We start from the raw sequence: 27,408 nt of genomic DNA on the forward strand, positions 1-27,408 counted from the left end.
CCAGCCAGGATGTGGGGCTGAAGCCAGGGGCCACCACCTAAGTCCCTGTGGCAGCCTCCCCGTGAACCAGCAGCCCAGAGGCCAGCTTGTGGCAGGAAAATGTCACAGAGGAGAAATGCACACTGAAAGGGCGCTTGACAAACATTTATTGAGCACCTGCTGTGTGGCAGGCCCCGTGCAGGAAAACAAGGTTAATGCAACCTGGTCCCTGCTCCAAGGAGCTCACAGTCTAGCGGGCCAAGCTGTCAACCAGATTAAGAGCAGCGGGGGCACAATTAGCCTCAAGATTTGCCGGCGAGCTTTTATACACGTTTTCTCAATTGTGAAACACCCAACAACACAGTGGTTAGTTTTAAAAGCACATTGGCATAAATGTAAACACAGTCACGCGACTGAAAGGACAAACATATCTCCTGCGATAATCTTTGGGCTTTTAGAACTGGATTTTCAGCATTATTCCTTCTCCCAACTAGGCAGGATACGACTTTGGGCAATTTGCAGAAACGGCAGTAGAGACACAGGGAGGTTCTGCGGCCTGCCGGACATCATGGTGGCAGAGCCACGCCAGAGCAAGAAACCTGAGCCCTTGGCTACTGCTCTCTCTCTCCACACCTGTCACTTAGTTCCCTCTGGACAAGGCCACACACTTTCTTGGGATCCTTTCCCCAAGCTTGGCAGATGGGAAAGGCCATGTCATATGAGCCAGCAAGCTGTGGCTGAGCCCTGGGTGACGCCGACCCTGCCAAGCACGTGGCACGCCTTGCCCACACCCGGCCCTTCCTGCTTTAGATCGACTGGGCAGTCTCAGACATCTGGCCGAGCCTGCGCTGCACAGCCACAACTGCCCTGGAGTCCCCCCATGGTCCCTGGGGTCTCCTTCCCTAAATGCACACCCTCTACTAGGAGGTGAGCAGTGCGGAGGGCCTGCTGTTCTATTCCGCGTACCCACCCCGGGCCCTCAACGGCACAGTGGAGTTTGGGGTCTGAGAAGCAAAGTCCCCAAACTTCTCAGAGCTCCTAGCACTAAAGTGGGAGGGGGGAGCCCCGCAGGTTTGGCTAGTGATGGAGCAGCGTAGGAGGGCAAGGAATGCTGGGAAGACGGGCCGCCTTGTGGTCTGGGAATGGGACAAACCAGGCCAAGACTCAGGTTCCATTAAGCCTGAGCGGGAGGGGCAGGCTGCCCGGACACTTCACCTGGCCGAGGTCCTGTCCATCCTCCTTGGGTGTGAGCAGCCGTGGGCCCCCACGGCCACCCCGCCCTACCCCTCGTGGCCTCTTGTGGCCAGGGGTCCTGCAGGTGAGTGAGAAGGTGAAGGGAGGATGCTTTAAAGGAAACGTGCTGGTGACCCAGCTTGAGAGCAGCAACGAGGGGCAGGGCAAGGTGCCTTCCTGGGCCTGACGTCAGCCAGCGCAAAGGCGCCCACGTGGGCAGGCCGTTCTTGGGCTCCAATCGGGGGAGCCCCTCAAGGGCTCCAGAAGGCCAGGTAGTCCGCTGGCAAACCCTCCCCAATAACGGCCCAGACGGAACTCTCTTAATAAAAAAAAATAATTTATTGTCAACAAAGGAGATATATACAACCGGAAAAGAGGTGAAAAGGAGAGTGGGGAGTGAGAGGAGCCCCCAGGCGCCGGCTCAGCCTCCTGCAGGGATGGACGGGAAGAGGTAATGGAGGCTTCCTGCTTCAGGAGCCTGAACAGGTGGGGGAGGAGAGGCGTCCCCCGAGGTAGTGGGACTCAGTTCACACCCCGCACGACCACCTCTGGTGTAAGGCACTGTGCCAAGGGAGAATGGTGGGAGACTGAGGGTGGGAAGAGGTTACAGAGGAAGAAGGGAGGTGTGGGTCAGCCAAAGGGTCGGGGAAGGTGTTCTCCAGAGGCCCAACGCCCTACTGCACCGCAGCCACCCTGGCCTACCTCAGGGCCTGGCGCGGCCTGTCCAGGGTAGACATTTCCCAGTGCCCCAAAGTACCAGCGGCTGCTGCCCTCTTCCTCCCTGCATCCTGCCCTGGCACCTGGGTTTACTCTCTCCGTCAGGTGGCCGAGTGGGGCAGCTCCGAGTGATAAGCCAAAGGGGGACGCTGCCTCTTCCCTCCCTCCCTCCCCAGGAAAGCAAAGAACTCAGACACCACTCCCCGCCTCTGGCTCCCGGCCCGCAGTGGCGCTGGGTTCTGAGAGAACCGCTGGCCAATCTGCGGGGTCACCGGCCCCCACGCCCTTGGTGCCCTGCGGGTGCTTGGACCAGTCCTGCAGGAGGCTGACTGCTGGTGGCTCCTCCAGCCGCACGCGGATAACCTGGAGATCCAGTGTCCCACGAAGCCCCGGAGGGGGAGCTGGGCAGGGATGGGAGCAGAGAGCAGAGTGAGGGGTCTGCACGCCTGCCGGAAGGCGGTCCCTGAAAGCCTCTGCAAGCCACGCCCCCCACCTCCAGGGCCATTGCCCCTGTAGCAGTGCTGCTATGGGGGAAACCCCAAAACAGGAGGTTCTACTTCATTCACGGCCACTGCCAACCAGAAGGCGAGGCTCCAAGGCTTCTCACCCTCCCGCGTTTATTTTGGCGCAGGGATACTCAGTGCTGCGCTCCCCCTGCTCCCACTCTTACCTTCCCTGACTTCATTCCATCTAAAACTCAATGGGAACCCCACCCTCATGGCTCTCCCCTGTGTGGGTGGGGCGGGGAACTCCTCAAAGCAGAATAAGACGTGGCCTCTCCCTCTAAAGAGTCTGTCAGTGAATATACGGGCCAGAAACAAGAGCGCTGGGCTGAGAGCCCTGGCCTAGCACCCCTGCTGGGCTGCCCCTCTGGCTGGAAACTTGCTATCTTGAGAGTCACTGTCTAGGTCACAGGGACCACTGTTACAGGAGCTGAGCAGAAGCTCCTCGTGATGGTCAAGAGCAGACATCAAGGCAGGGGGCGCGGACCACCGACGGTTATTGCGCAGCTATAAACACGTGCCCTGTGTCATGAGAATGTGTACGTCACCTCACAATGAAAAGCAAAATCAGAAAATGGTTGCAACTGTTACGATGTCTGTACTGAGGAGGACTGATCTGTGTTTTTCCCTGCAGTGTTTTTAGAGACATAATTATTTAAAGCGTGGCAGAGAAAACAAGTACAATTTTGTGGTAGTTTGCTGGGATTCAAAATGGCTTAGAGATGGTGGGCTGCCACTGGGCTGTAAAACTTAGCCAATAGTGCCTTCTATTTGCATGAGCTTTTGTCTCCCTGATAAGCCTTAAGTTCCTTGAGGGAAGACTGAATCCCACTCATTTTGTCATTAAATCAATAATTACTTACTGAGCAACTACTACCGGCCCGAAACTATTCCAGCTGCTGGGGATATTAGTAGGAGATGGAGATGGAGCAGACCACGGGGCCTTCCTGGAACTGAATTCTCATGGGCATGAGCCAATACATAATACAAACGAAAATTGCATCCTGTTATGTACAGACTGAAGCAAAGCTGAAAAATATAATAGGGATACTTGGTGGGCAAGGGCGGTCTGCGATGGTAGATGGGGCGGCAGAGAGGGCCTCAGAGGGCGGCCCTGTGAGAAGTGAGGATGCGAGGGGGGCAGCTGTGTGGGCGGCTGGGAGAACAGGATTGTGCTGGAGCGCACCTGGCACTGGGCATTGGTGAAGCCGGTGTGCCTGTGTGCAGTGGGTAGGCGAGGGGGACAGGTGAAGATCCTGGGGTGAGGTTCACTGGCCACTGCGAGGACTTTGGCTTTTACCTGGAATGTGATGGGAGTGGCTGTGGAGAGTTCTGAGCAAAGGAGTGGCAGGGTCTGCCTTGTGTTTTTGAAAGGGACACTTGGCTGCTGTACTGAGACCAGACGAGAGGAGGTGCGTATCAGAAGCTGGGAGACCATTAGAAGGGCGTAACTGGAACCAGCAAGAGATGGTGTGGGCTAGGGTAGTGGCAGCAGGGTGAATTCTGAGGATATGTGAAGGTGGGGTTGACAGGACTTGCTTGTGGGCTGATGTGGAGTTTGGTGGAGTGTGAAGGGGATGAATCAAGCAGATGAAGGCTGGTGTTGCCAGGGTACCTGGAAAAGGAAGACTGGGGAGGAGTGGAGTGGTAGAGGGAAGACTGGGCCTTCAGTTCTGGAAATGCTGAGTGTGGGAGATCTTTTAAGACGGTCAAGTAGACATGGCAGATGGGCAGCTGTCAAAGAGGCTGGAACCAAGGGTTGGAGGAATAAAGGTGGGAACTGTGAGCACACTGATGGCACCTAAAGCTAGGGCCCTTGATGAGCTCCATCAGGGAGTCAAACAGCTGGGGATTTAGTCATCCACTCATTCACCAACTACAGAAGTGGCGCCTCTTCTGTGCCAGGCACTGTTCTGGGCACTGGCGATATTGCTGGGAATGAGAGACAAATATCCCTTCCTGAAAGGGGCTTATTTTCTAGAAAAGGGGAGGTAAGGCAACAATGTGATAACTTTCCAACTTGGGAAACTGAGAATGAACAGCAGAACAAACTGGGAAGGAACATCCAGTGAGTTTGGAGGAAAATCCAGCAAGCAGGAGCCAAGGGGAGAAAGTATCTCCAAGAAGCAAGCAGCAGATCCCCAGATATGGCAGATAGAGAAAGATGGTCCCCAGAAACCGCCAGATCAAGAAAGATAAGGGGGGAGCACAGCTGGCTCAGGTGGTTGAGCACCTGCTTCCCACACGAGGTCTGGGATTCAGTCTCTGGCCCAGGTACCTCAAAAGTAAAAAGGAAAGAAAAGAAAAAACAAGGACTGATAGATGCCACCAGAGTAAGATGATGGATGTCAACAGCAACCTTGCCAAAAGCCATTTTGTTGTGGATGAAAAGGATAAAGGACTAATATGGATTCCAGAAACTGGAGGCAGTTAAGTATAGAATACACTTTCCAGCTGTGTTGAAAAGATTAAGGAACAAATGAGACAGTGGCTGGAGAAGGATTAAGGGTGGCAGATGGGAGAGATCCAAATGAGAGGGTAAAATTGATGGTGCCACAGAAGAGAAGTAACCAGAGATGTCCTTGGCAGGAGAGGGGGTGTGCCTGTGAGTGAGGAGAAGAGACCTCCTCCGCCAGGAGCAGCCACAGCAGCAGGACAGAAGAGAAAGAATACAGCCTGGTGCTGGCGGGTGGGAGCAGGTGCCCCCACCGAGTGCCTGTGGGCCCAGTGGAGGTGCGCGGGGGCTGCGGCTTGCTAGCTAAGCAGCCCTGATCTGTTCTCCCCTTCTGTAAAATGGAAACCATGATATTCTACACGGTGGTTGTATAGATTTAATGAGATGATGTAGTAAAGAATTCAGTACATGTAAGGGCTCAATCCATAATAGCTATTGGCTTTGCTCAGGACTTTGCAAACCAGTGGAATATAAATGTCAGTTCCTTCTGGTGGCAAGGAGGGCAAAGGTGGGGGAGGGGGCGGCAGGAGTCCAAGGCCTAAGACGCGTGTGATCAGAGGCCCAGAGCCAGAACAAAGCAAGCCCGAGGAGGGTTTGTCAGTCGCTGGGACAAGCCGAGCCCCTTCACAACCCTACCCCAGAACCGCCCCTCCTCCCCTTCCATCCCTGCCCACGAACCCTGTTCCCAGAGCTCCCATTCCCCCTTGACCTCCACAATTTAAGCAAACGTATTTACACACGTAACAGATTTATCCATTTCTCCCAGTGGTGGGGACTGAGTCTCTTTCTTGTTTCTCACAAACCTCGCTCTCTCTGAGCGAAAGGCCACCACCTAAAAATGACTGAAGGAAGCCATAGTCCACCCATCTTTCCATGAATGTTTATCGAAGGCTTTGTGCCAGGCACTGGGTGCTAAGAACAGCGCAATAAAAAAAAAAAAAAGACTCCGGCCCTCATGAAGCATGCTGTGTCTGTCTCTCTCTCTCACACACACACACACACTGCCCCTGGTTCGGTCTGCAAACAGTGGGTCTGGTCAAGGTATCCTAAGCTAGATCTCTTAAAACACCAGTGAGACAAAGAGGCTCTTCTTCTCCATTGCTAGTGCACTGGCCTTCTGGGCTCCCCTTCCCTCTTGTCCTGGACACCCCCACGCCCATTCCGCAGGGCCCTGGAGAGTTCTACAAAGTCTTCCCTGACTGCCTCACACTCACACTCACTGCTGGCCTGACTACAGCGACCTTCCTTTCCCAATTTATAAATCCTTAATTTCTTAAACCTTTTTAAGTGGCATAATCTTTATTCAAATAAAACCTTCACAGAACTACAATCCATAAAAAGCAACTCAAAGTAGGGACATTCTGGTTGAAGCTTCACAGGTTTCTGAGAAACTTGTTTCAATTTGGGGTTCTTGGGACAGCCTGAAACCACTGGTTCCGACCCCTTGCTCTGGCTGGGGTGCCCCACTATTCTCTATCTGCCTCACGGTCTCCAATCTGCACCCCTTGAGTTTCTTAGGGACAAAGCCTGTCTTTTTCATGTCATTTCCCAGACTACTACTTTCAGGGCTGGGCTCTGGAGACACCTGTTGCCACGTTACGTAGCATCTTCTGGGGTTTCTGGGCCCTCTGTAACCTCTGTAAATCCTGGTCCTGCTGAGAGCATCCCTCAAATCTCCTCCATCCCTCTTACATCATTCAACCAACTTATCGAACCCCATTCCTCTCAGACTCTGCCCACCCACCCCAATCAATCTAGAATCTCAGGGAGTCCCTTCTCATCTACTCACCACTCTATTCATGTGGAGTTTGGGCACGGGGCACCCCAGGCCTCGAAACGAAGGCTCCCTGTTGGGAATGAAACCAGAAGACCCAAACAGTGGACGATGTCAGCCATGGAGAGCAGTGACTACCGAAGGCAACAGGAGACCCAGGCAGAATGCCTGCTCTCGGGGAGGCAGGGCTGCATTGTGACTTACGCTGAAAGCGGAGATGTAACTGGGATCTGTAACTGGGGTCTGTGTGCTGGGCAGGGCCTGTCTCGAGATTAGAAAAGAGGAGCCCGTTTGGGCAAAAAAAGGCAAAAAAAAAAAAAAAAAAAAGTGCACACACAGCTTTGTAAGATGGAAGAATACAAACCATACTGTTAATAGTGGTTATGGGGCGGGGGGGGGGAAGGTGGGCAGAGCAGTAACATGTTTGTTTTCTCCTTCATGCAAAAAGCACACCACCTTTTTGAGAGCCCTAATCTAGGGAGTCTCTGGCCATGTCCTATGTCATCATTCTCTGGGCTCTCACTCCAGACACACATCTCAGACAAGCTGGGGAAAGGACACAGCGAGTCTCTGGGTCACTCATTCACTCCATCAAGAAGCATCTCCTGAGCCCAGAGACGTGGTGAGCAGTCCTCAGCCTGGAGACGGGAAGTGGGCCCAGCCTCTGCCTGACTGGTACACATTCCAACCTCACCTTAACTCCATCACTGCTTGGTTCCATGACTGGGGTGGGCAGTGCAAAGGCAGGCCCCCTAAACCTAGCCACGCCCTCACCCCCAGCACCTGTGAATATGTCATGTTACAAGGCAAGGGGGAATTAGCCTACCGATGGACTTACAGGTGCTAATCAGCTGTCTTTACAGTAAGGAGGGTGTCCTGGATTATCTGGTGGGCCCTCAACGGTCCTTCCCTGGGGAAGAGGGAGGCAGAAGAGACAGAACCACAGATGGCATCCTGAGAAAGACACAACTGGCCACTGTTGGCTTTGAAGAAGGAAGGAGGCCATGAGCCAAAGAACACAGGCAGCTTTGAGAAGCTGGAAAAAGCAGGAAAATGGACTTTGCCACAGAAAGAGAAAGGAATTCAGCACTGCCAATACATTGGTTTTAGCCCAGTGAGACCCGTGTGGGACTTCTGACCTCTGAGACTGGAAAACAACAAAGTTGTGTTGTTTTAAGCCACTAGGTTTGTGGTAATTTGTTATGACAGAGAAAACTAATGAAATGACCCCTGGGAAGCAGGAACCACCTCTCTGAGACTTAGACCCTTCACCTGGAAAAGGGGAGAGACATCTACTCCTTTCACTGCAATATATTTCTGTAAGGACCAAATGAACTGCACTCAAGAGTTTCTTAAACTCAGCAGAACAGGACACAAACACAAGCAGTAACTGCCGTCAAGAGGCGGTTTAGATTTACTCAGCTGGTTTTCCCCAGAGATGTCTGTTCCTCCTCAACACTGGCCTCCTCTCTGGAGATCTGTCAACTGTTTGAATCGCTGAGTGGCCCCACTTGGGCCCACGCTCCACCAGGCTGAGGTGGGGGCCTCGCAGCCTCCAGCTGACCTCATGCATGGAGAGAGGTGTCAGGCTTCTGGGGTACACTGGCCGAGCCCAATCCGACAGCCAACGCCAGGAAACTCTTAAGGAACTCTCGGAAAAGCAGCCGCCTTGACCCCTCAGTGCCCTGCCTTAGCCCTGAGGGTACCTGAGCACCAACCACCTCAACCCTGGGCTCTGCGTGGAGCAGCCTCACTGAGGCTAAAACCTAGGGAAGCTGCCTGCCCCACCTCCCCTTGTCACCCTTCGCAGCTCACCTGCAGAGGGGCCTTCCAGCTGGCCAAGGCCTCCTGTGGCTGCTTTCCCCTCGCTGGGGCTCTCTGAGGCTCTGAACTGGGTGTGGGAAAAGAGCTGGAGGACGAAGCCAGGAGGGAAGCTGCCATCAGTGAAGTGTCGGACTTCAGCTGGGGCTGCGAAAGTCTCTGTGGGAGAGTCGGGAGAGGGGGGGTCTGGGGAGGGAGAACAGGAGGGACTGAGTTCAGGCAGCCCAGGACAGAAAGCAAAGGCCTGCGCCCCAAGGCCCCCGGTGAGCTGCCAGGTGCCCTGCCTGGGTCCCCCCTCCTCCCCGGCTGGACTCTCCTTCACCTGGGTCGGGGTCCAGGGTTTTGGTCATAGGTCTGCCTCTTTTCTTTCTGATGGGCTCTTCCCCAGGGGGGGTCCTTCCACTTCTGACCACGGGGCTTCTTACTTCCCGGTTCTGTGGCAGGGGCAGCTGTGAAAAGAAAATAACCTTCACCTTTTTAAGAGCTCATGCCTGAATCCTACCGCCCAGGGGCTCCTCCAGATGCCTGCCCAGCAGCAGCCTCTCTCCACCCCAGACACAGGTCCTGTGCCACTCCCCGGCCCCCACTCAGCCTCAGGTACACGGCTCCCCAGGTGACTAACCGGGAAGCTCGAGGGGGCGGAGCCCCCTGGGCCGGCTCCTCCTAGGGAGATCTGGATTGTCCTCAGAGTCAAGGAGAACAACAATCTCCGCTGGCATTTTGGCAGGGTCCGGGTCGGAGTCAGGTTCTAGGTCCACGCACCGGCCTGAGTCTGAAGAGGGCAAATGCCCAGTGAGTCCCAAGTGCTCCAAGAGGGCTTTTCCCTCCACCTCCCTCCCCAGGCCCAACTACCTGAGCTGGGTGGGGACGGCTGCTCAGCTCCGATGTCTTGCAAAAGGGCCACACCCTCGCTCCAGGCCTCCAGGATGTTGCTTTTCTCTGAAGGGCTCAGGTCCAGGGTGTGAGGGTGCTGCTCCAGGATGTGTGTGCGAGCCGTGTCAGCTGAGGGCGCCCGGATCTCGGCGCCACACACCATGCACAGTGCCCGCCCGCTGCCTCCTGGGCTGCTCCCCACCAGGAACTCCTGCTCCCAGGACACTTGCTGCTTGGGCTCCTCACAGCCATCAGCACCTGCCTCCAGCAGGCTGGGTCTAGGTGGCGGGGTCTTCTCCTGCTGGGCCACTGTGGAGGGGGAGGGGGCATTAGGTGCCCATGCCAACAGTACTTAGAGCACGATTCCCCAAACTTGGTGGTGGTGTGTGTTCAGGGAGTGGGGATCCCTGTCCAAAGTGTTTCTCTTCCCTGCCCTTGAGCCCTGAGGCGCTAGCCACATGGAACACAGCCTGTGCCTTGGTATCCCACCACTCAAACCCCTGTGCTGTCTCCCAGCCTAGTCGCAAACCACAGATCTACAGGCTCGTTTCCCAGTAAGCTGGTCGATATGTCTTCAGCCTTTGCGCATCTGTCCAGAAGCCTGCGCAAAATCCCTAAACCTCCTTCAGGGTCCTGCTCAACCTGTCATCTCTGTGGAGCCTTCCTGGCCTCCCACCCTGGCAGGTGACTGTATCCACCTGACTGCCAGGCCATAGGGTATGTTTTCGGGGTGGGGGGGGTGTCAGGCACACAGGAGAAAAGCTGCTCAGTAAGCTTTCAGTCTTGGAACGACATTCCTGCCTGTCTCCCCTGGCAGGGTCACTGTGCCCATTCCTCATCTCCCTCCTCGTTCCTTCCCAGACAGCTGCGTGGCTCCCCTGCTTCCTCCAGGCTGTTGCTGAAGGACCATCTTCCCAACCGAGGCCCTCTGGGCCTCTTTGTTAGAAAACTGCCATCTCCCGGACCTGGCACCCCAAAGCCCTGCACAGCTTCACTTTCTTCCACCACCTTACCCAACATGTCTTACTTGTTTACTGGGTCTCCCCACTACACTGCAGGCTCCTTGACAGCACGGCTGTTGACTGCTAAGGCTTGTGTCTCCAGCACCTAGAACAATGCCTGGCACACGGGGGCACTCAGTCTATCTGATGAGTGAATGGCTCCACTGCCAACCTTTCATCACTGGAGTAGCCTGGGACTCAGGCATGGGGCCCCTTCTTTGTCTCCCTCGCTTTTCTGATGGTCTCATCCAAGTGCCTGCCTGGTGACAGCTCCCATTTTTGTACCTCCAGTGGGACTCTCCCATGAAATCCAGAATCCTATATCTAACTGTCTGGCAGACCTCTCCACTTGGATGTATAACAGGATTTGGATTTACCAGGTACAGATCTTAACCCCAATCTCATGAACCTGTATCTCCCAGCCTCCTCATCTCAGTAAATGGAAGTCCATTTACTGCTCAGGTCAAACATGTGAAATTCATCCTTGCTTTCTCTCACATCACAATTTTTTCAAGAAGCTTCTGCTTCAGGACCTTTGTACCTGTTAGTCCTTCTGCCTGAGATTATTTCCTCAGTTATCTACGAGATTGTCACTCCACCCCCCAAGCCCTGCAGATCTGTGTTCAAAATTCATCTTATTAGAGACACCTTCCCTGATCTGATATACCAAATAAAATACTCCCTCTCGACTCTTTTTTTTCTTACCCTGCACCACTTATTACCACCAGAGATACTACACTTTGATTTACCTGCTTGTCTCTCTTCAGTCATTAGAATATCTGTTCCACAAGTCCAGAGTTTTGTCTGCTTTGTTTAGGGCCACTGGCACCCCCAGCCTAAGAGTGCCTGACTTGCAGCAGTCATCCATCCAGGATAAATTTGTTGAATGTATTAACTTCTTGGACTTGTGTTCCCTCATCCCTCACAGTGGGGGTAAGGTCTCCTTTGCAAAAAGAATGAACTGAGACAGTCTCTGACAATGGCGGGCGTGCAAAACCTCAAAAAACAGTAGCAGAAGCAGGGAAATAACCTCTCTGTTGGATTGAAAGCTCTGAGAATGGCATCTTTTATGCCTTTTGCTTATTTTATAGCCTTTCTGATTCCAAAACTGAGGACAGGTAGTCCAGGCAGGGCAGGCAACATGTTCTCCTGAGGTTAAAAGAAAAAACGGGTTCCTTCTCTCCCATTCTCACAAGCCTTGACCCCAACCTCTTTTGGGTACTGTCCCCTCTGTGGGAAGAGATTTTGGAGAATCTCAAGACATTTGTACTTTCAAAAACATGAATTCTTTCACAAAGGGTGGCCTTTTCTTTTCTAATTTCCAAGATCCTGGGGACTAAAGGCAGTGGTGTAGGGGGAGGGGAATGCAAGTTTTCCAGATTGTTCTTCAAATCCCCTCTCAAGGCCAAGCTCATTTTAGAGTGGCTGAGGACACCCGCGACAGGCGCTTCTTTTTCAAAACTGGGTGTGTGTGCCGACCCGTGCACCCCAGACGCTCTAGAATCTGACACCTGTGGCTTAGGCAAGTGGAAGGCTGGGGATGGGGAGTCGGGGGGTGGGGGAGCCAGGAAAGCTTTACGCAAGGAGCACCCTTGAGATCCTGCCTCCATCCCCCGAATTGCTTGGGACACCGAGCTGCCGCATCCAGCCTCCGGCCTGGAGGCCTTGCAGCCCCTCGGCTTAGCACCCAGCCAAACGCCGGCCTCGCGGCCGGGAGACGGTGGCCGCAGACATCCAGCGCCGCCGGGGATCCCGGGCCGGCCCGGGGGAGGGGGCGCTGGGGCACCGGAAGATCCGGAGCGCGCGGGGCGTGGATCGAAGGCTCCAGACCCGGGGCCGGGAGGGGGCGGGGGGCCGGATTCGAGGGGGCCGGCGATTCCAAACCCTGTTGGGGGCGGAGCCAGAGGGCGCCCGGGCCCCAGACCCGGGGAGGAAGATGGGGCGCCCGGGTCCCGGACCCCGACTGGGGGAGGGGAAGCCCGAGCCCCGGGCGCTGACGCGGACGCGGGGTGCCCTCCCATCCTCACCTCTGAGCATCGGCTCGGGCCGCGGGATTACGGCCACCACCGTGGCCTCCGCCTCGTCCTCCCCTTCCTCACACTTGAGCGTCACCTCGAAGCAGTCGAGCGCCGTGCCCTCGGCCTTCAGGGCCATGGCGGGGCCCGGGAGGACCGCGGCGGCCGGTCTCGGGAGGACGGGCGCGCAGGCCTCGGCGCCGCGCACAGCGGCCACCCCCGCCTGGACAGCGCCGGGCCCGCGGCCCGCCCCGCGCCGCCCCCTCCCCGCCGCGGCTGGCTCGCCGGCCGGGCCTGCGACGGGCGAGGCCAGGCCTCCCGGACACCAGCGAGCGTCGGGACCCCGGACGGGGAGGGCTCAATCCGGGGCCCCAGCCCCCCGCCGCTCCCTTTTATGGAGGCTCATGGTCGGCGCCCGCCCGGGCCCGCCCCCCAGGCCGCGCAGCCAATCGCACGCGGCCCTGCCCTGGCTCCGCCCCCAGCGCGCGGCTCCGGTCAGAATCCCGAGGACCAGCGGGGAGGCGGGAAAGGCCGAGCGCGGGCTCTCGGCCGCCCCCGGCGCGGAGGAGGGGATCGCCCGCGGACAGTCCAAGCCCGCGGACTTCCCCGAGCGTGTGGTGGGTGCTGGAGGCGTCGCGAGCTGGCCGGCCCAGGCCAGTGGGCCGCCCGACGATGGGGCGCCAGTGGGGCAGTTTTGCTGGCGTGCTACTAGATGCCCCAGGATTTTACCCTTTACCCTGAACACGCCTTCCTCCCCGAGGTGTCCAGGGCGGGAAGGAGCCGGTGGAGGAATGGAATGGCTTTCGCACGGAGGATCCCGGTGGTCGAATACCTTCTGGTTTGCCAGTTCCGTGACCTTGGGCACGTGATGTGTTCTCTCAGGCCCGTAGACTAGTTCAAACATCTCCAAAAACATTTGTGGAACCTTCAGGATGCGAAGATGAAGGCACACACAAACCACACCCAGTGATTAACATTTCCATGTTCTAAATGTGAGCAGAGTTTCTGTGACCTACCTAAGGTCACACAGCAATCCCTTGAGAGCCCCGGACACCAAAATCCAATTCCCACGACATTGTCGCATCACAGTCCTTTACCGGGTGAGCTTTTACCTTTGGGCCGTGGAATGTACATTTCCCTCTGTTGTAAAAACCCTCATGAGATTTCAGTTGAGAAATAGCAAAATGTCTAGCACTGAAAAATCCGTCTTAAAATGCCACCGTATCAGAAGAGTAGCAGCAATTCAGAAAATGTAGTAGGATGGGGGGGGCAGATGGAGGCTGAGAATAGTCTGTAGGCATGACAGTATATATTGGGTGATTCATACCGGTGGGCTTCGATAATTCTCCCTTTTGTCCTTCCATTTAGGAGTGGTGGGCAGCTTCCTGTTTTCAGCAATACCTGATTTGCCTGACTATGCCACCAATACCTTGCTTTAAATTCCCTGTTTTAAATACTTAGAGTGGGTTTCCATTTCCCTGGTTGGACCTCAAGTGGCACCAGTATTGTACCTGGGCCTTTGTATACATCCTTTTTAAAATTTGATTTATTTTTAAAATACTTTTAGGAGGTATAGGGGATTGAACCTGGGACCTTGTATATGTGAAGGAGGTGCTCAACAACTGAACTACACCTACTCCCCAATTGTGATAAAATATACATTACATAAAAATCATTTTAACCATTTTTTTTAATTGACTTTGTAATAATATTACATCAAAAATATATATGTGAGGTCCCATTCAACCCCGCTCCCCCACCCCCCCCTCTCCCCCCCCAACAACACTCGTTCCCATCATCATGACACATCCATTGGATTTTGTAAGTACATCTTTGGGCACCTCTGCACCTCATAGTCAATGGTCCACATCATGGCCCATACTCTCCTCCATTCCATCCAGTGGGCCCTGTGAGGATTTACAATGTCCGGTGATTGCCTCTGAAGCACCATCCAGGGCAGCTCCATGTCCCAAAGACACCTCCACCTCTCATCTCTTCCTGCCTTTCCCCATACCCATCGTCCACCATGTCCACTTTTCTCAATCCAATACCACCTCTTCTATGTGGACATTGGATTGGTTGTGTCCATTGTACCTCTATGTCAAGAGGAGGCTCAAATTCCACATGGATGCTGGATGCAATCCTCCCATTTTCAGTTGTAATCACTCTAGGCTCCATGGTGTGGTGATTGTCCTTCTTCAACTCCATCTTAGCTGAGTGTGGTAAGTCCAATAAATCAGATTGTAGGTGCTGGAGTCTGTTGAGGCTCAGGACCTGGCTATCACATTGTCAGTCCAGAGATTCAAATCCCCTAAATATATCTTAAATCCCAACGTTAACTGCACCTCCAGCATTAACCATTTTTTTAAAGCATTTATTTTTTATTTCTCTCCCCATTCCTGGCCTCCCCCCGTCACCGGTTGTCTGCTTTCTGCATACATTCGCTGTGTGTTCTTTTGTGTTCTCTTATATTCTTATCAGAGGCACTGGGAATCTGTGTCTCTTTTTGTTGTGTCATCTTGCTGCGTTTGCTCTCCATGTGTGCAGCGCCACTCCTGGGCAGGCTGTGCTTTTTTTTGTGCTGGGAGACTCTCCTTACAGGGCACACTCCTTGCACGTGGGGCTCCCCTACACAGGGCAGTCCTTGCATGCATCAGCACTGTGCACGGGCCAGCTCATCACTTGGGTCAGGAGGCTCGGGGTTTGAACCCTGGTCCTCCCATGTGGTAGGCAGACGCTCTATCCATTGAGCCAAATCCGCTTCCCCATTTTAAGCATTTTGAGTGGACAATTCTTTTTTTTTTTTTTTACAATTTTCTGAACATTACACAAAACTATTTCCAAACTGTTTACATCATCCTAAATCAAAACTATTTCCAAACTGTTTACATCATCCTAAATCAAAACTCATACTCTTTTAGCAATAATTTCCCATTCTTCCCTCCCATCTTCCCTGGTAAGTACTATTCTGCCTCCTGTCTCAATGAATTTGCTTATTTTCATTATTTCCTATCAGTGAGACTCATGCAATATTTGTTCTTTTATGTTTCTGGTTTATTTCATTCAACACAATGTCTTCGAGGTTCATCCATGTTGTAGCATGTAGCAGTACTTCACTTGTTTTTATGGCTGATTAGTATTCCATTGTGTTTATATACTACATTAAGTTAATCCATTCATCTGTTTATGGTCTTGAGATGTTTCCACCTTTTGGTTATTGGAAATAATGCTGTGGTGAACATTGGTATAAAAATATCTGTCTGAGTCTGTTTTCAGTTCTTTTGGGTATATACCTAGGAGTGGAATTGCCAGATTTATTGGTAATTTTATGTTTAATTTTTCAAGGAACTGGCAAACTGTTTTTCACAGTGGCTGCACTATTTTACATTTCCAACAGTGAATTTCCACCAACAATGACTGAGGGTTTCTATTTGTCCACCAACACTTGTTATTTTCAGTTTTCTTACTAATAGCCATCCTAGCGGTTGTGAAGTGGTATCTCATTGTGGTTTTAATTTGCATTTCTCTAATGGCAAATAATGTTGAGAATCTTCTCATATTTGTAAACATTATTTCTTAATCCTCATGACAGCATTATGAGATAGATTTTATTGACCCCATTTCACAGAGCAGGAAGGTGAGGTTTAGAGGGTTAAAGTACTTGCCCAAGGTAATACAGCAGGAATCACGGTTCACTGAATCTAGGTTGGACTTTTTTTTTCATTTTTCTTTTTTTCATATTTCAACATCCTTGAAATGGGATGCATCCTATAGCTGAAGGCAATGTGAAGTTTTAGGAATACCCAAAGAAAGTGAAAGGCAGCCCTTCTGAGAAACAGACTGTGATGTTCCCAACAGAACAGAAGTTATGCTCAAAATGAGATGTAGACAAGGCACTTGATGACCTCCTTATTTTTGGTAGACGTTGTCAGTTATGGCATTATTTCTCACTGAACCTAGATGCTGCCAACCATGAAAAATGTCTTGCCATTGTGCTATAAGAACACAAATAGACCAAAAAAAAAAAAAAAAAAGGAACTCAGGGAATTGAATGACAGCATGAAATGCACAAACATACATATTATGGATGTCCCAGAGGGAGAAGAGAAGAGAAATGGGGAAAAGGGTGTATTTGAGGAAATAATTGCTGAAAATTTCCCAACTCTTATGAGGGACATGAAAGAACATGCCCAGGAAGTACGGCATACCCCAAACAGAATAAATCCTAGCAGACCTACCCTGAGACACGTACTAATCATATTGTCAAATGCAAAAGATAGAGAAAGAATCCCCAAAGCAGGAAGAATTAAGAGTTCCATCACATAAAGGGACACTCAATAAGATTAAGTGTTTATTTCTCATCTGAAACCATGGAGGTGAGAAGGTAATGGTATAACATAGTTAAGGTGATGAAAGAAAAGAACTGTCAGCCAAGAATTCTATATTGAGGGCAAAACTGTCATTCAAAAATGAGAAAGAGATCAGACTATTCACAGGTAAACAGAAATTGAGAGAATTTGTCAACAAGTGTCCTGCCCTTCAAGAAAGAGTAAAGGGATTTCTGCAGGTTGAAAGGAAAAGACAGGACAGGGAGGTTTGGAGGAGAGTATAGAAAGAAAGATTATTAGTATGGGTAGCTAAAAGAGAAAACAAAAGTAAAAGAGAAAACAAAAGAGAAACAAAAGTAAAATATGCATATATAAGCCCGAAGAAAAAAATGGCTGAGGTAAGTACTGCCTTTACAGTAACAACATTGAATGTTAGTGGATTAAATATTCCAATAAAAAAACACAGATTGGCAGAATGGATATGGAAATATGACCTGTCTATAGGCTGTTTGCAAGAGACTCACCTTAGATCCAAGGATGCAAATAGGCTGCAAGTGAAAGGTTGGAAAATAATTTTCCATGCAAACAATAACAAAAAAGGGCAGGGGTAGCTATACTAATATTCGATGAAATAGATTTTAAATGTGAAACTATTGTAAAAGACAAGAAGGACATTATATATTAATAAAATGGGTAATCTACCAAGAAGGAAGAACAATTATAAGTATTTATGCACCTAGTCAGGGTACCCAAGGTATATGAGGCAAACACCTGCAAAACTAAGGGGTGAAATAGACTCTTCCACCATCACAGTGAAGGACTTTAATACACTCCTTTTTTTTTTTAGATTTTTATTTATTTATTTCCCCTCCCCCCTCACCCCAGTTGATGTGTCCATCTGCTGCGTCTTCTTTGTCTGCTTCTGTTGTTGTCAGCAGCACGGGAATCTGTGTTTCTTTCTTTTTTTTTTTATTTATTTTTTATTTATTCCTCTCCACTCCCCCCCCCATTTGTCTGCTCTCTGTGTCCATTTGCTGTGTGTTCTTCTGTGTCCACTTGCACTATCCTGCGGCACTGGGAAAGTGCGTTTCCTTTATGTTGCATCATCTTGCTGCTTTCTGTGTGTGTGGCACCATTCCTGGGCAGGCTGCACTTTCTTTTGTGCTGGGCGGCTCTCCTTACGGGGCGCACTCCTTGTGCGTGGGGCTCCCCTACGTGGGGGACACCCCTGCGTGGCACGGCACTCCTTGTGCGCATCAGCACTGTGCATGGGCCAGCCACACAGGTCAAGGAGGCCCGGGGTTTGAACGGCGAACCTCCCATGTGGTAGACGCCCTAACCACTGGGCCAAGTCCATCGCCTTTAATACACTACTATCACAAATAGACAGAACATCTCAACAAGGGATCAATAAAGAAACAGAGATCTGGAATAATATGTTAGAGGAACTAGAGCAAACGGACATATACAGAACACTGCACCCAAAAACAGCAGGATATACATTCTTCTCAAGTACTCATGAATCATTCTCTAGGATAGCTCACGTTAGGTCATAAAACAAGTCTCAATGAATTTAGAAAGATTGAAATTATACAAAGCACTTTTTTTTCTGACCACAACAGAATGAAGCTGGAAATCAGTAAAGGACAGAGAATCAGAATAGTCAAAAATATATGGAAGTTAAACAACACACTCTTAAATAATCAGTGGGTCAAGAAGAAATTTCGTGAGAAATCAGTAAATATCTCGAAGCAAAGGAAAAGGAGAACACAACATATCAAAACCTATGGGACACAGGGAGCAGATGTAGCTCAAGTAGTTGAGCACCTGCTTCCCATGTATGAGGTCCCAGATTCAATCTTTGATACATCCTAAAAGCAAACAAATGGAAAAACTCTCATTTGGAGGCAGATGTAGCTCAGTGGTTGAATGACCACTTTCTATGTACAAGATCCTGGGTTCAATCCCTGGTACCTCCTAAAAACAAACAAACTAACTAAAAACCTATGGGATGCAGTGAAAGCAGTGCAGAGAGGGAAATTTATAGCCCTATATACTTATATGAAAAAAGAAGAAAGCATTAAAATCAAAGACCTAGCTGCACAACTGAAGGAACTAGAAAAACAACAAACTAAGCAAACGAAAGGAAATAACAAAGATTGAAGCAAAAATAAATGAAATTGAGAATTAAAAAAAACAATGGAATTAACAAAGCCAAAGCTTTTTTTTTCTTTTTTTAAAAAAGATTTATTTTTTATTTATTTCTCTCCCCTCCCCCCCAGTTATCTGCTCTGTGTCCATTTGCTGTGTGTTCTTCTGTGACCGCTTCTATCCTTATCAGCGGCCTGGGAATCCGTGTTTCTTTTTGTTGCATCATCTTGTTATGTCAGCTCTCCGTGTGTGTGGCGCCATTCTTAGGCAGGCTGCACTTTCTTTAGTGCTGGGTGGCTCTCCTTACTGGGCACACTCCTTGCACATGGGGCTCCCCTACGCGGGGGACACCCCTGCATGGCAGGCAACTCCTTGTGCACATCAGGACTGTGCATGGGCCAGCTCCACATGGGTCAAGAAGGCCTGGGGTTTGAACCGCAGACCTCCCACATGGTAGGCGGACCCCCTACCCACTGGGCCAAGTCCACTTCCCCCAAAAGTTTTTTAAAAAGAAGATTAATAAAATTGACAAACCCTTAGCTATGCTAACGAAAGGAAAAAAAAAAAAAGAGAGAAGATGCAAATAAATAAAATCAGAAATAAATGAAGGGACATCATCACTGACCCCATAGAAATGAAGAACATCATAAGTAGATACTATGGAAAATTGTATGCCAACAAATTGGACATCTTAGATGAAATGGAAAAATTCCTAGAAACACATGAGCAACCTACATTAATGAAAAAGAACTAAAAGAACTCAACAGACCAACCACAAATAATGAGATTGGATTAGTGTGATGGTTAGGCTAATGTGTCAACTCTGCCAGGTAATTGTGCCCAGTTGTTTGGTCAAGCAAGCACTGGACTAATTGTAATACAAGGACATGGGTGACTGCATACATAGCTGATTACATCTACATCAATCAGGGATATTGCCATCAGCAATGAGTGACACTTTATCCAATCAGTTGAATGCCTTAAAAGGAGAAGTGTTTCAGCATTCGGAGCAAATTTCCTAGCTGTCTTTGAACAGCCAATGTCTCCTGGGAAACTCATCAAAGACCTTCATTAGACTTTGATTGGAGTTCCTGGTTTGCAGCCTGCCTGTGGAACCTGAACTTGTGCATGCCCACAGTCACATGAGGGACTTTTATGACATCTTATACTATTGACAGATCTCTCCTGTTTAGTTGTTTCCCTAGAGAACCCTGACTAATATAATTAGTCATCAAAAACTCACCAACCACATAAAACCCAGGACAAGAAAGCTACTGTGGTGAATTCTACCAATCATTCCAAAAAGAACTGACACCAGTCCTACTCAAACTATTTAAAAAATTGAAGAAGAGGGACATTACATACTCATTCTATGAAGCCATCATCACACTAATACCCAAGCCACATAAAAATGCTACAAGAAAAGAAAATTATAGAGCAATCTCTCTAATGAATATGGTGCAAAAATCTTCAATAAAATACTTGCAGGGAAGCAGATGTGGCTCAAGCAATTGGGCTCCCCTCTAGCACATAAGAGGTCCAGGCTTCGATACCCAGGGTCTCCTGGTGAAGGCATGCTGCCCTGTGTAGTGAGCTGGCCCAAGTGGAGTGCTGGCCTGTGTGGAGTGCTGCTCCGTGCAGGAATGCTGCCCCACGCAGGAGTGCTGGCCCATGTGGAGAGCTGGCACAGCAAGATGATGCAACAAAAAGAGACACAAGTAGAGTTAATAATAGACGCAGCAGACCAGGGAGCTGAGGTGGTGCAAGAGAATGACCACCTCTCTCCCACTCTGCAAGGTCCCAGTATTGGTTCCTGGAGATGCCTAATGAGAATTCAAGCAGACACAGAAGAACACACAGTGAATGGACACAGAGAGCAGACAATGGAGGGAGGGGGGAGAAATAAATAAATAAAACCTTAAAAAAACTTGCAAATCGAATTCAACAGCACTTTAAAAGAATTATACACCATGATCACGTGGGTTTTATCCCAGGTATGCAAAAATGGTTCAACATAAGAAAATCAATCAATGTAATATACCACATAACAGACAGAAGGAAAAAAATTACATGACCACCTCTATCGATGCAGAAAAGGCATCTCACAAAATGGAACATTCTTTCTTGATAAAACACTTTGAAAGATAGGAAAGGAAGGAAGTTTCCACAACATGATTAAGGTAATATAAGGAAAACCCACAGCTAATATAAGACTCAATGGTGAAAGGCTAAAGGCTTTCCCTCTAAGATCTGGAACAAGATTAGTATTTTGTTCCACTCTTACTCACCACTCTTATTCAACATTGTGCTAGAAGTTATTGCTTGAGAACTTTAGCAAGAAAAAGATATAAAAGGCATCCAAATTGGAGAGGAAGAAGCAAAACTTACACTTTTTGCAGATGACATGATCCTATATGTAGAAAATCCAGAAAAATCTGCAACAAAACTATTAGAGTTGAGAAACAAGTTCACTAAAGTGACAGGATATAAGATCAGCACCACAAAATCAGTAACACTTCTGTACACTAGTGAGGAGCAATCTGAGGAGGAAATCAAGAAAAAAATCCATTTACTATAGTAACTAAAAAATAAAATAATTAGGGATAAACTTAACAAAGAATGTAAAAGACTTATACAAAGAAAACTATACAACATTGCTAAAAGAAATCAAAGAAGACCTAAAAAAATGGGAGAATATTCCATGTTCATGGATCAGAAGACTAAATATCATCAAGATGTAACTTCTACCCACATTGATTTATAGAGTCAATGCAATTCCAATAAAAATTCTGAAAGCATTTTTTTAAAATAGAAAAGCCAATTATCAAATTTATTTGGAAGGGTAGGGGCCCTGAATAGCCAAAAACATCTTGTAAAAGAAAAATGACGTTGGAGGAATCACACTACCTAATTTTAAAGCATATTACAATGCTACTGTGGTACTGGCACAAAGACAGACACATTGACCAGTGGAACTGAATTGAGAGTTCAGATATAGACCCTCACACCTCGGCCGATTGATATTCAACAAGGTTGTCAAGCCCAATCAACTTGGGGAGAATAGTCTCTTCAAAAAATGTGCTGGGAGAACTGGATATCCATATCCAAAAGAACGAAAGAGGATACTTGTGGCAGTTTAAGATTATTTATGAATTCCAAAAAGAGAAATTACGTTTGTAAACTGGTCTGTTCCTCTGAGCATACCTTTTGATTGTATTAGATTCAGCTGAGATGCCTCTGATTAAATTATGTTAAGATTAGGCTTTGATTTGACCACGTCATTAGGGCAACTCAGTTTGAGTCCCTGCCCCCTTTGTGGGTGTATTAGTCAGCCAAAGGGGTGCTAATGCAAAATACCAGAAATTGGTTGGTTTTTATAAAGTGTATTTATTTGTGGTAGCTTACAGTTACCAGACCATAAAGCATACGTTACTTCCCTCACCAAAGTCTTTTGCCACATGTTGGAGCAAGATGGCTGCCAATGTCTGCCAGTGTTTGGACTTCCTGGGTTCCTCCCTTCCCAGGACTTGCTTCTCTCTGGGCTGAGTGTTCCTCTCTTTCCCAGGGTTACATTTCTCTCCCAGCTTAGCTGCAGTGCTCGCTCCACAAGGTCAGCTGTAGACTATCAGGCAAATGGCTCTGTTTCTTTCCCAAGGGGTTCTGCTATGAGTAAGGAGCCGTCTCTATTCCTCTGTGTTCATCTCCTGTGTGTTCACTTCCTGGGCTCCAGCTCAAAACTCCAACATCAAAACTCCAACATCAAAAACCTCCAACTCTGTCCTTTGCCATGTCTTTTATCTGTGAGTTCATACCAGGGGGTGGGGACTCAAAACCCTACTGAGGTGGCCTAATCAAAATCCTAATCATAGTTTAATCATGCCCAGTTACAGACCAGTTTACAAACATAATCCAATATCTATTTTTGGAATTCATAACTATAGCAAACTGCTACAGTGAGCTATATATACGGACACTAACTCAAGGAGAACACAGAAGTAGATACACAGAGAAAATAAGCAGAGGAAGAAAGACAGCTCCATAGACACAGCAGAGGCCCAAGGAAGAGAGATGAGCCATTTGCCTGATAGTTTGCAGCTGAAGAGACCACAGCCCTGAGCAACTGAGCAGGCCAGGAAAGAAATGAACCCTCTAGCCTACAGCTAAGATTGGAAGAGCTCGGGCCCATGTAGCCTAAAGAGGAAAAAGGAAGGCTGCACCCTTGCAGATGTTTCACCAGCCATCTTGCTTCAACACGGCAACAGACTTTGGTGAGGAACTAACCTTGAGTTGAACTCTCTAGGGCCTTGTAACTGCAAGTTTTTTTTTTTCTTCCCCCGCCTTGCTGTTTTTGCTGTGTCTATCTCTCTTTTTGTCTTCTCTTCTTGTCTTTCATCTCTAGGATTCACTGGGATTTGATACTGAGGACCTCTGATGTGGAGAGAGGTTCCCTGTTAATTGCACCACCTCAGTTCCTGGTTGCTGCTGTGCTTTACCTTGACTCTCCCCTTCGTCTCTCTTTTTGTTGCATCATCATCTTGCTGCCTGACTCACTTGCGCGGGCACTGGCTCACTACATGGGCACTCAGATTGCTGTGTGGGCATTCGGCTCACCACATGGGCACTGGCTCGCTGTGCAGGCATGCTTTCTCTTCTTCTTTTCCCCAGGAGGCCCCAGGGATCCAACCCGGGTCCTTCCATCTGATAGGCAGAGAGGCCCTATCACTTGAGCCACATCTGCTTCCCTAACTGTAAGCTTTTACCCCAAAGGAATACCCTTTGTAAAAGCCAACAGATTTCTGGTACTTTGCATCAGCACCACTTTAGCTGACTAATACAATCCCTATCTCATGCCCTATACAAAAATTGACTCAAGATGGATCAAAGACCTAAATACAAGAGCCATGACCATAAAGCTCTTAAAAGATAACATAGGGAAACATCTATAAGGTCTTGTGGTAGGAAATGGTTTCATAAACTTTATACCTAAAGCATGAGCAATGAAAGAAAAAATCAGTAAATGGAACCTACTCAAAATTTAAAACTTTTGTGCTTCAAAGGAGTTCATCTAGAAAGTGAAAATGCAGTCCACTCAATGGGAGAAAATATTTGGGAACCACCTATCTGGTAATATCTAGCAAATATGAAGATATCCTACAACTCAATAACAGAAAGACAACTCATTTAAAAAATTGGCAAGCAACTTGAACAGACACTTTTCCAAAGAGGAAATGCAAATGACTAAAAAGTACATGAAAAGATGTTCAACATCACTAGCTATTAGGGAAATACAAATAAAAACTGCAGGGAGATAGCATTTCACACCTATTAGACAGGCTGCTATTTAAAAACAAAACTAAAAATGTTGGAGAGGCTATGGAGAAATTGGAACACACATTCACTGCTGGTGGACTGTTTGGCAATTCTTCAGGAAGCTAAGTATAGAATTACCATATGACCCCAAAAATCCCACTACTTGTTATCTACCCAGAAGAACTGAAAGCAGAGACATGAGCAGATATATGCACACCAATATTCATAGTAGCAATTATTCATAATTGCCCAAAGATGGAAGCCACCCAAGTATCAATCAACTGATGAATAAATATACAAACTGTGGTATATACATATGATGGAATATTATTCAGCTGTAAAAATGAATGAAGGACCAATACATGTGAAAATATAGATGAACCTTGAGGACCTTATGTTGAGTGAAGTAAGACAGTCACTAAAGGACAAAGATCTCACTGATACGAATTAAGGATATTGAGCAGACTCACAGAGGTAGAGTAAGAAAGATTATCAGGAGATAGAAGTGGATAACAGTCTGGCAATGGATGGAAGTGATGGTGGCACAGTGATAAGAGTATAATTAATGGCTCTGAAGTGTGAGCGAAAGGGGTTGAAAGAGGAAAGTTTGGGCCATGCATGATGCTAGAAGGAAAACTAAAGGATAAAACAGATGATAGTGCAACTCTGAACTCTGGAATGGTTGAGGAATGTGGTTAAGAATATAATTTTAAGAACGTTCTTTCAGGATCTATAACAAAGTTATCTCACTAGTACTGGGTGTTGATAGTAGGGTAATATATGGGGGAAAATGCACCTAAAGCATACTTCTATGGGATATGAATGTATTTGTGTTGTCATATGTATGTTTGGTTGATAGAAAATAGAGGCCCACAAAATAGGTAACAAAAGATAAAACTCTCATCCTGGGGAGTCCTGATACTTCCTCAAATAAAATGGCAAAAATCTCTGGAACATATAGTCAGAGCCTAATAAAAGAAAACAGGCCAATATGCCAAGCCCTCAATCGAAATGCCAGTACTTAGGACCCTTATTCTTGTAAAAATGAAACTTAGCCTAATTATAATTAATACCTGAGTTACCTCCTGAAAACCTATTTGTTAGTCAAATGTGGCCTCTCTCTAAGCAAAACTCTGCAAAGACAATAAAACACACACACACACACAACTTAGCAAAGAAACCCACTACCTTTTCCCTGATATGGGACATGACTCCCCGAGATGAGCCTCCCTGGCATTGAGGGATTATTTCCAAGTGCTGATTAGACATGCATGTGGAAATAGACATTGACTGGAAGGGGGAAACATTATTTAAAAAGAGTTTTTATGGCTAAGAGATTTCAAAGTGAGTTGGAGGTCATTTCAGAGGTTATGCTTATGCAGGTCCCAGGCAGATCTCACTAACACCCACAGTAAAAAACAAAAATGAAAAACTAAACAAAAGTACTCCCAAGGTGGGGAGTGGATGTGGCTCAAGCAGTTGAATGCCTGTCTCCCACATGGGAGGTCCTGGTGCTACTGAAAAAACAAAACAAACAACAAGCAAAACAAATGAAAAAATCAACTCAGGGAAGTTGATGTGGCTCAGTGGTTGTGTACTGGCTTCCCACATACAAGTCCCGGGTTCAATCCCTGGTCCCTGGTACCTCAAAAAAAAAAGGGGGGGGGCTCCCCAAGGGTTCTAAGGACATCTGGACACTACAGGCAAGACACACAGCCACATGAAACCAACACCCCCTCAGTGGGCCTATTTGGGAATATATGATAATCTATTTCCCCAATATAATAGAGTTAGACTCATTTATAAATTCCTTACTCATGATTCTTCTACCCCCCCTTTTATTTGAACCTGTAAGTATCACTTTACCCATTAAATATGTGTCTCAGGGACTTAAATCTTTAGACTGCTTATATGCTGGTTGAGCCCTGAATCCCAGCAGAGTTGTGGCCAAAAACTACTTTCCAGTTCCCGAGACTTGCCCAGGACAACTAACAAAATGATGCTAGTGGACAAACCCCATCTCCAAAAACAAAAAACAAAAACAAAAAAAACCAGGGAGAATCTACAACTGCAAGCAAAACAGTCCTTTTCATCTGCCCCATAATATCTAAGACCCCTCCCAATCAATTTAGATTGAGAGCAGCCTTAGATAGTACAGTTTTTTTGTGTGTGTGGGTTGACAGGGTGGACATCATCCCCCAATTCCTCAAGATTGGGAAGCGGACTTGGCCCAGTGGTTAGGACGTCCGTCTACCACATGGGAGGTCCACGGTTCAAACCCCGGGCCTCCTTGACCCGTGTGGAGCTGGCCCATGCGCAGTGCTGATGCGCGCAAGGAGTGCCCTGCCACACAGGGGTGTTCCCTGCGTAGGGGAGCCCCACGCACAAGGAGTGCTCCCTGTAAGGAGAGCTGCCCAGTGCGAAAGAAAGTGCAGCCTGCCCAGAAGTGGCGCTGCACACACACGGAGAGCTGACACAGTGAGATGACGCAACAAGAAGAGACCAGATTCCGCTGCCGCTGACAACAACAGAAGATTACAAAGAGGAAGGCGCAGCGAATGGACAGAGAACAGACAATGGGGTGGGGTAGGGGACAATGAATGGGAGAGAAATAAATAAATGAATCTTAAAAAAAAAAATTCCTCAAGATTAAATAATGAACAAACTTAAGGGGGGTGGGTAACCACGGACCAATGTAGATTTATTGTTATTTAGGTATTATCATGTGGTAATGGAAGAACTTATAAGATCGATACAAAGATAGTGATTACCAGAGGTTCATAAAGGAGAGGGATGGATGAATAAGTAGAAAACAGGGCATTTTTAGGATTTGGAATTGTTCTGTATGATATAGCAGTGATGGGTACATGACATTATACTTTTGTCAAAGCCTATAAAACTGCACAACACAAAATGTAAACCATAAACTATAGTCCTTGATTAGTAGAAATGCTTCAATTTGGTTCATCAGTTATAACAAATGTACCTCACTTATGTAAGATGTGAATAATAGGGAAAAATGTGTAGGTGCATGGGTGGGGGTAATATGGGAATCCCCTACACTATTTTTTTAGGAGGTTGTATTAGTCAGGGTTCTCTAGAGAAACAGAATCAACAAGAGATATCTGTCAACAGTATGCAATTTTATAAGAGTTTCTCACGCAGCCGTGGGATGCACAAGTCCAGGTTCTGCAGGAAGGCTGCAACCAGGGGCTCCAATGAAAGCCCAGTGAAGGTTCTTGATGAAA

At 48.2% G+C, this 27,408-nt stretch overlaps 1 protein-coding gene across 1 annotated transcript; it reads right to left on the bottom strand.

Annotated features, from left to right (window-relative positions):
• Window positions 1–1,532: 1,532 nt before the first annotated feature.
• SPINDOC (spindlin interactor and repressor of chromatin binding) lies at window positions 1,533–12,728 on the bottom strand. Its single transcript, XM_004477722.5, is given in 7 exon segments — window positions 1,533–2,330; window positions 8,477–8,668; window positions 8,805–8,874; window positions 8,876–8,931; window positions 9,105–9,254; window positions 9,335–9,664; window positions 12,384–12,728. Coding segments are annotated over 7 exon segments (1,137 nt in total). The 5' UTR covers window positions 12,511–12,728; the 3' UTR covers window positions 1,533–2,118.
• Window positions 12,729–27,408: the final 14,680 nt, after the last annotated feature.

This window comes from Dasypus novemcinctus, chromosome 10, assembly GCF_030445035.2.
Source record: "Dasypus novemcinctus isolate mDasNov1 chromosome 10, mDasNov1.1.hap2, whole genome shotgun sequence".
Lineage (NCBI taxonomy): Eukaryota > Metazoa > Chordata > Mammalia > Cingulata > Dasypodidae > Dasypus > Dasypus novemcinctus.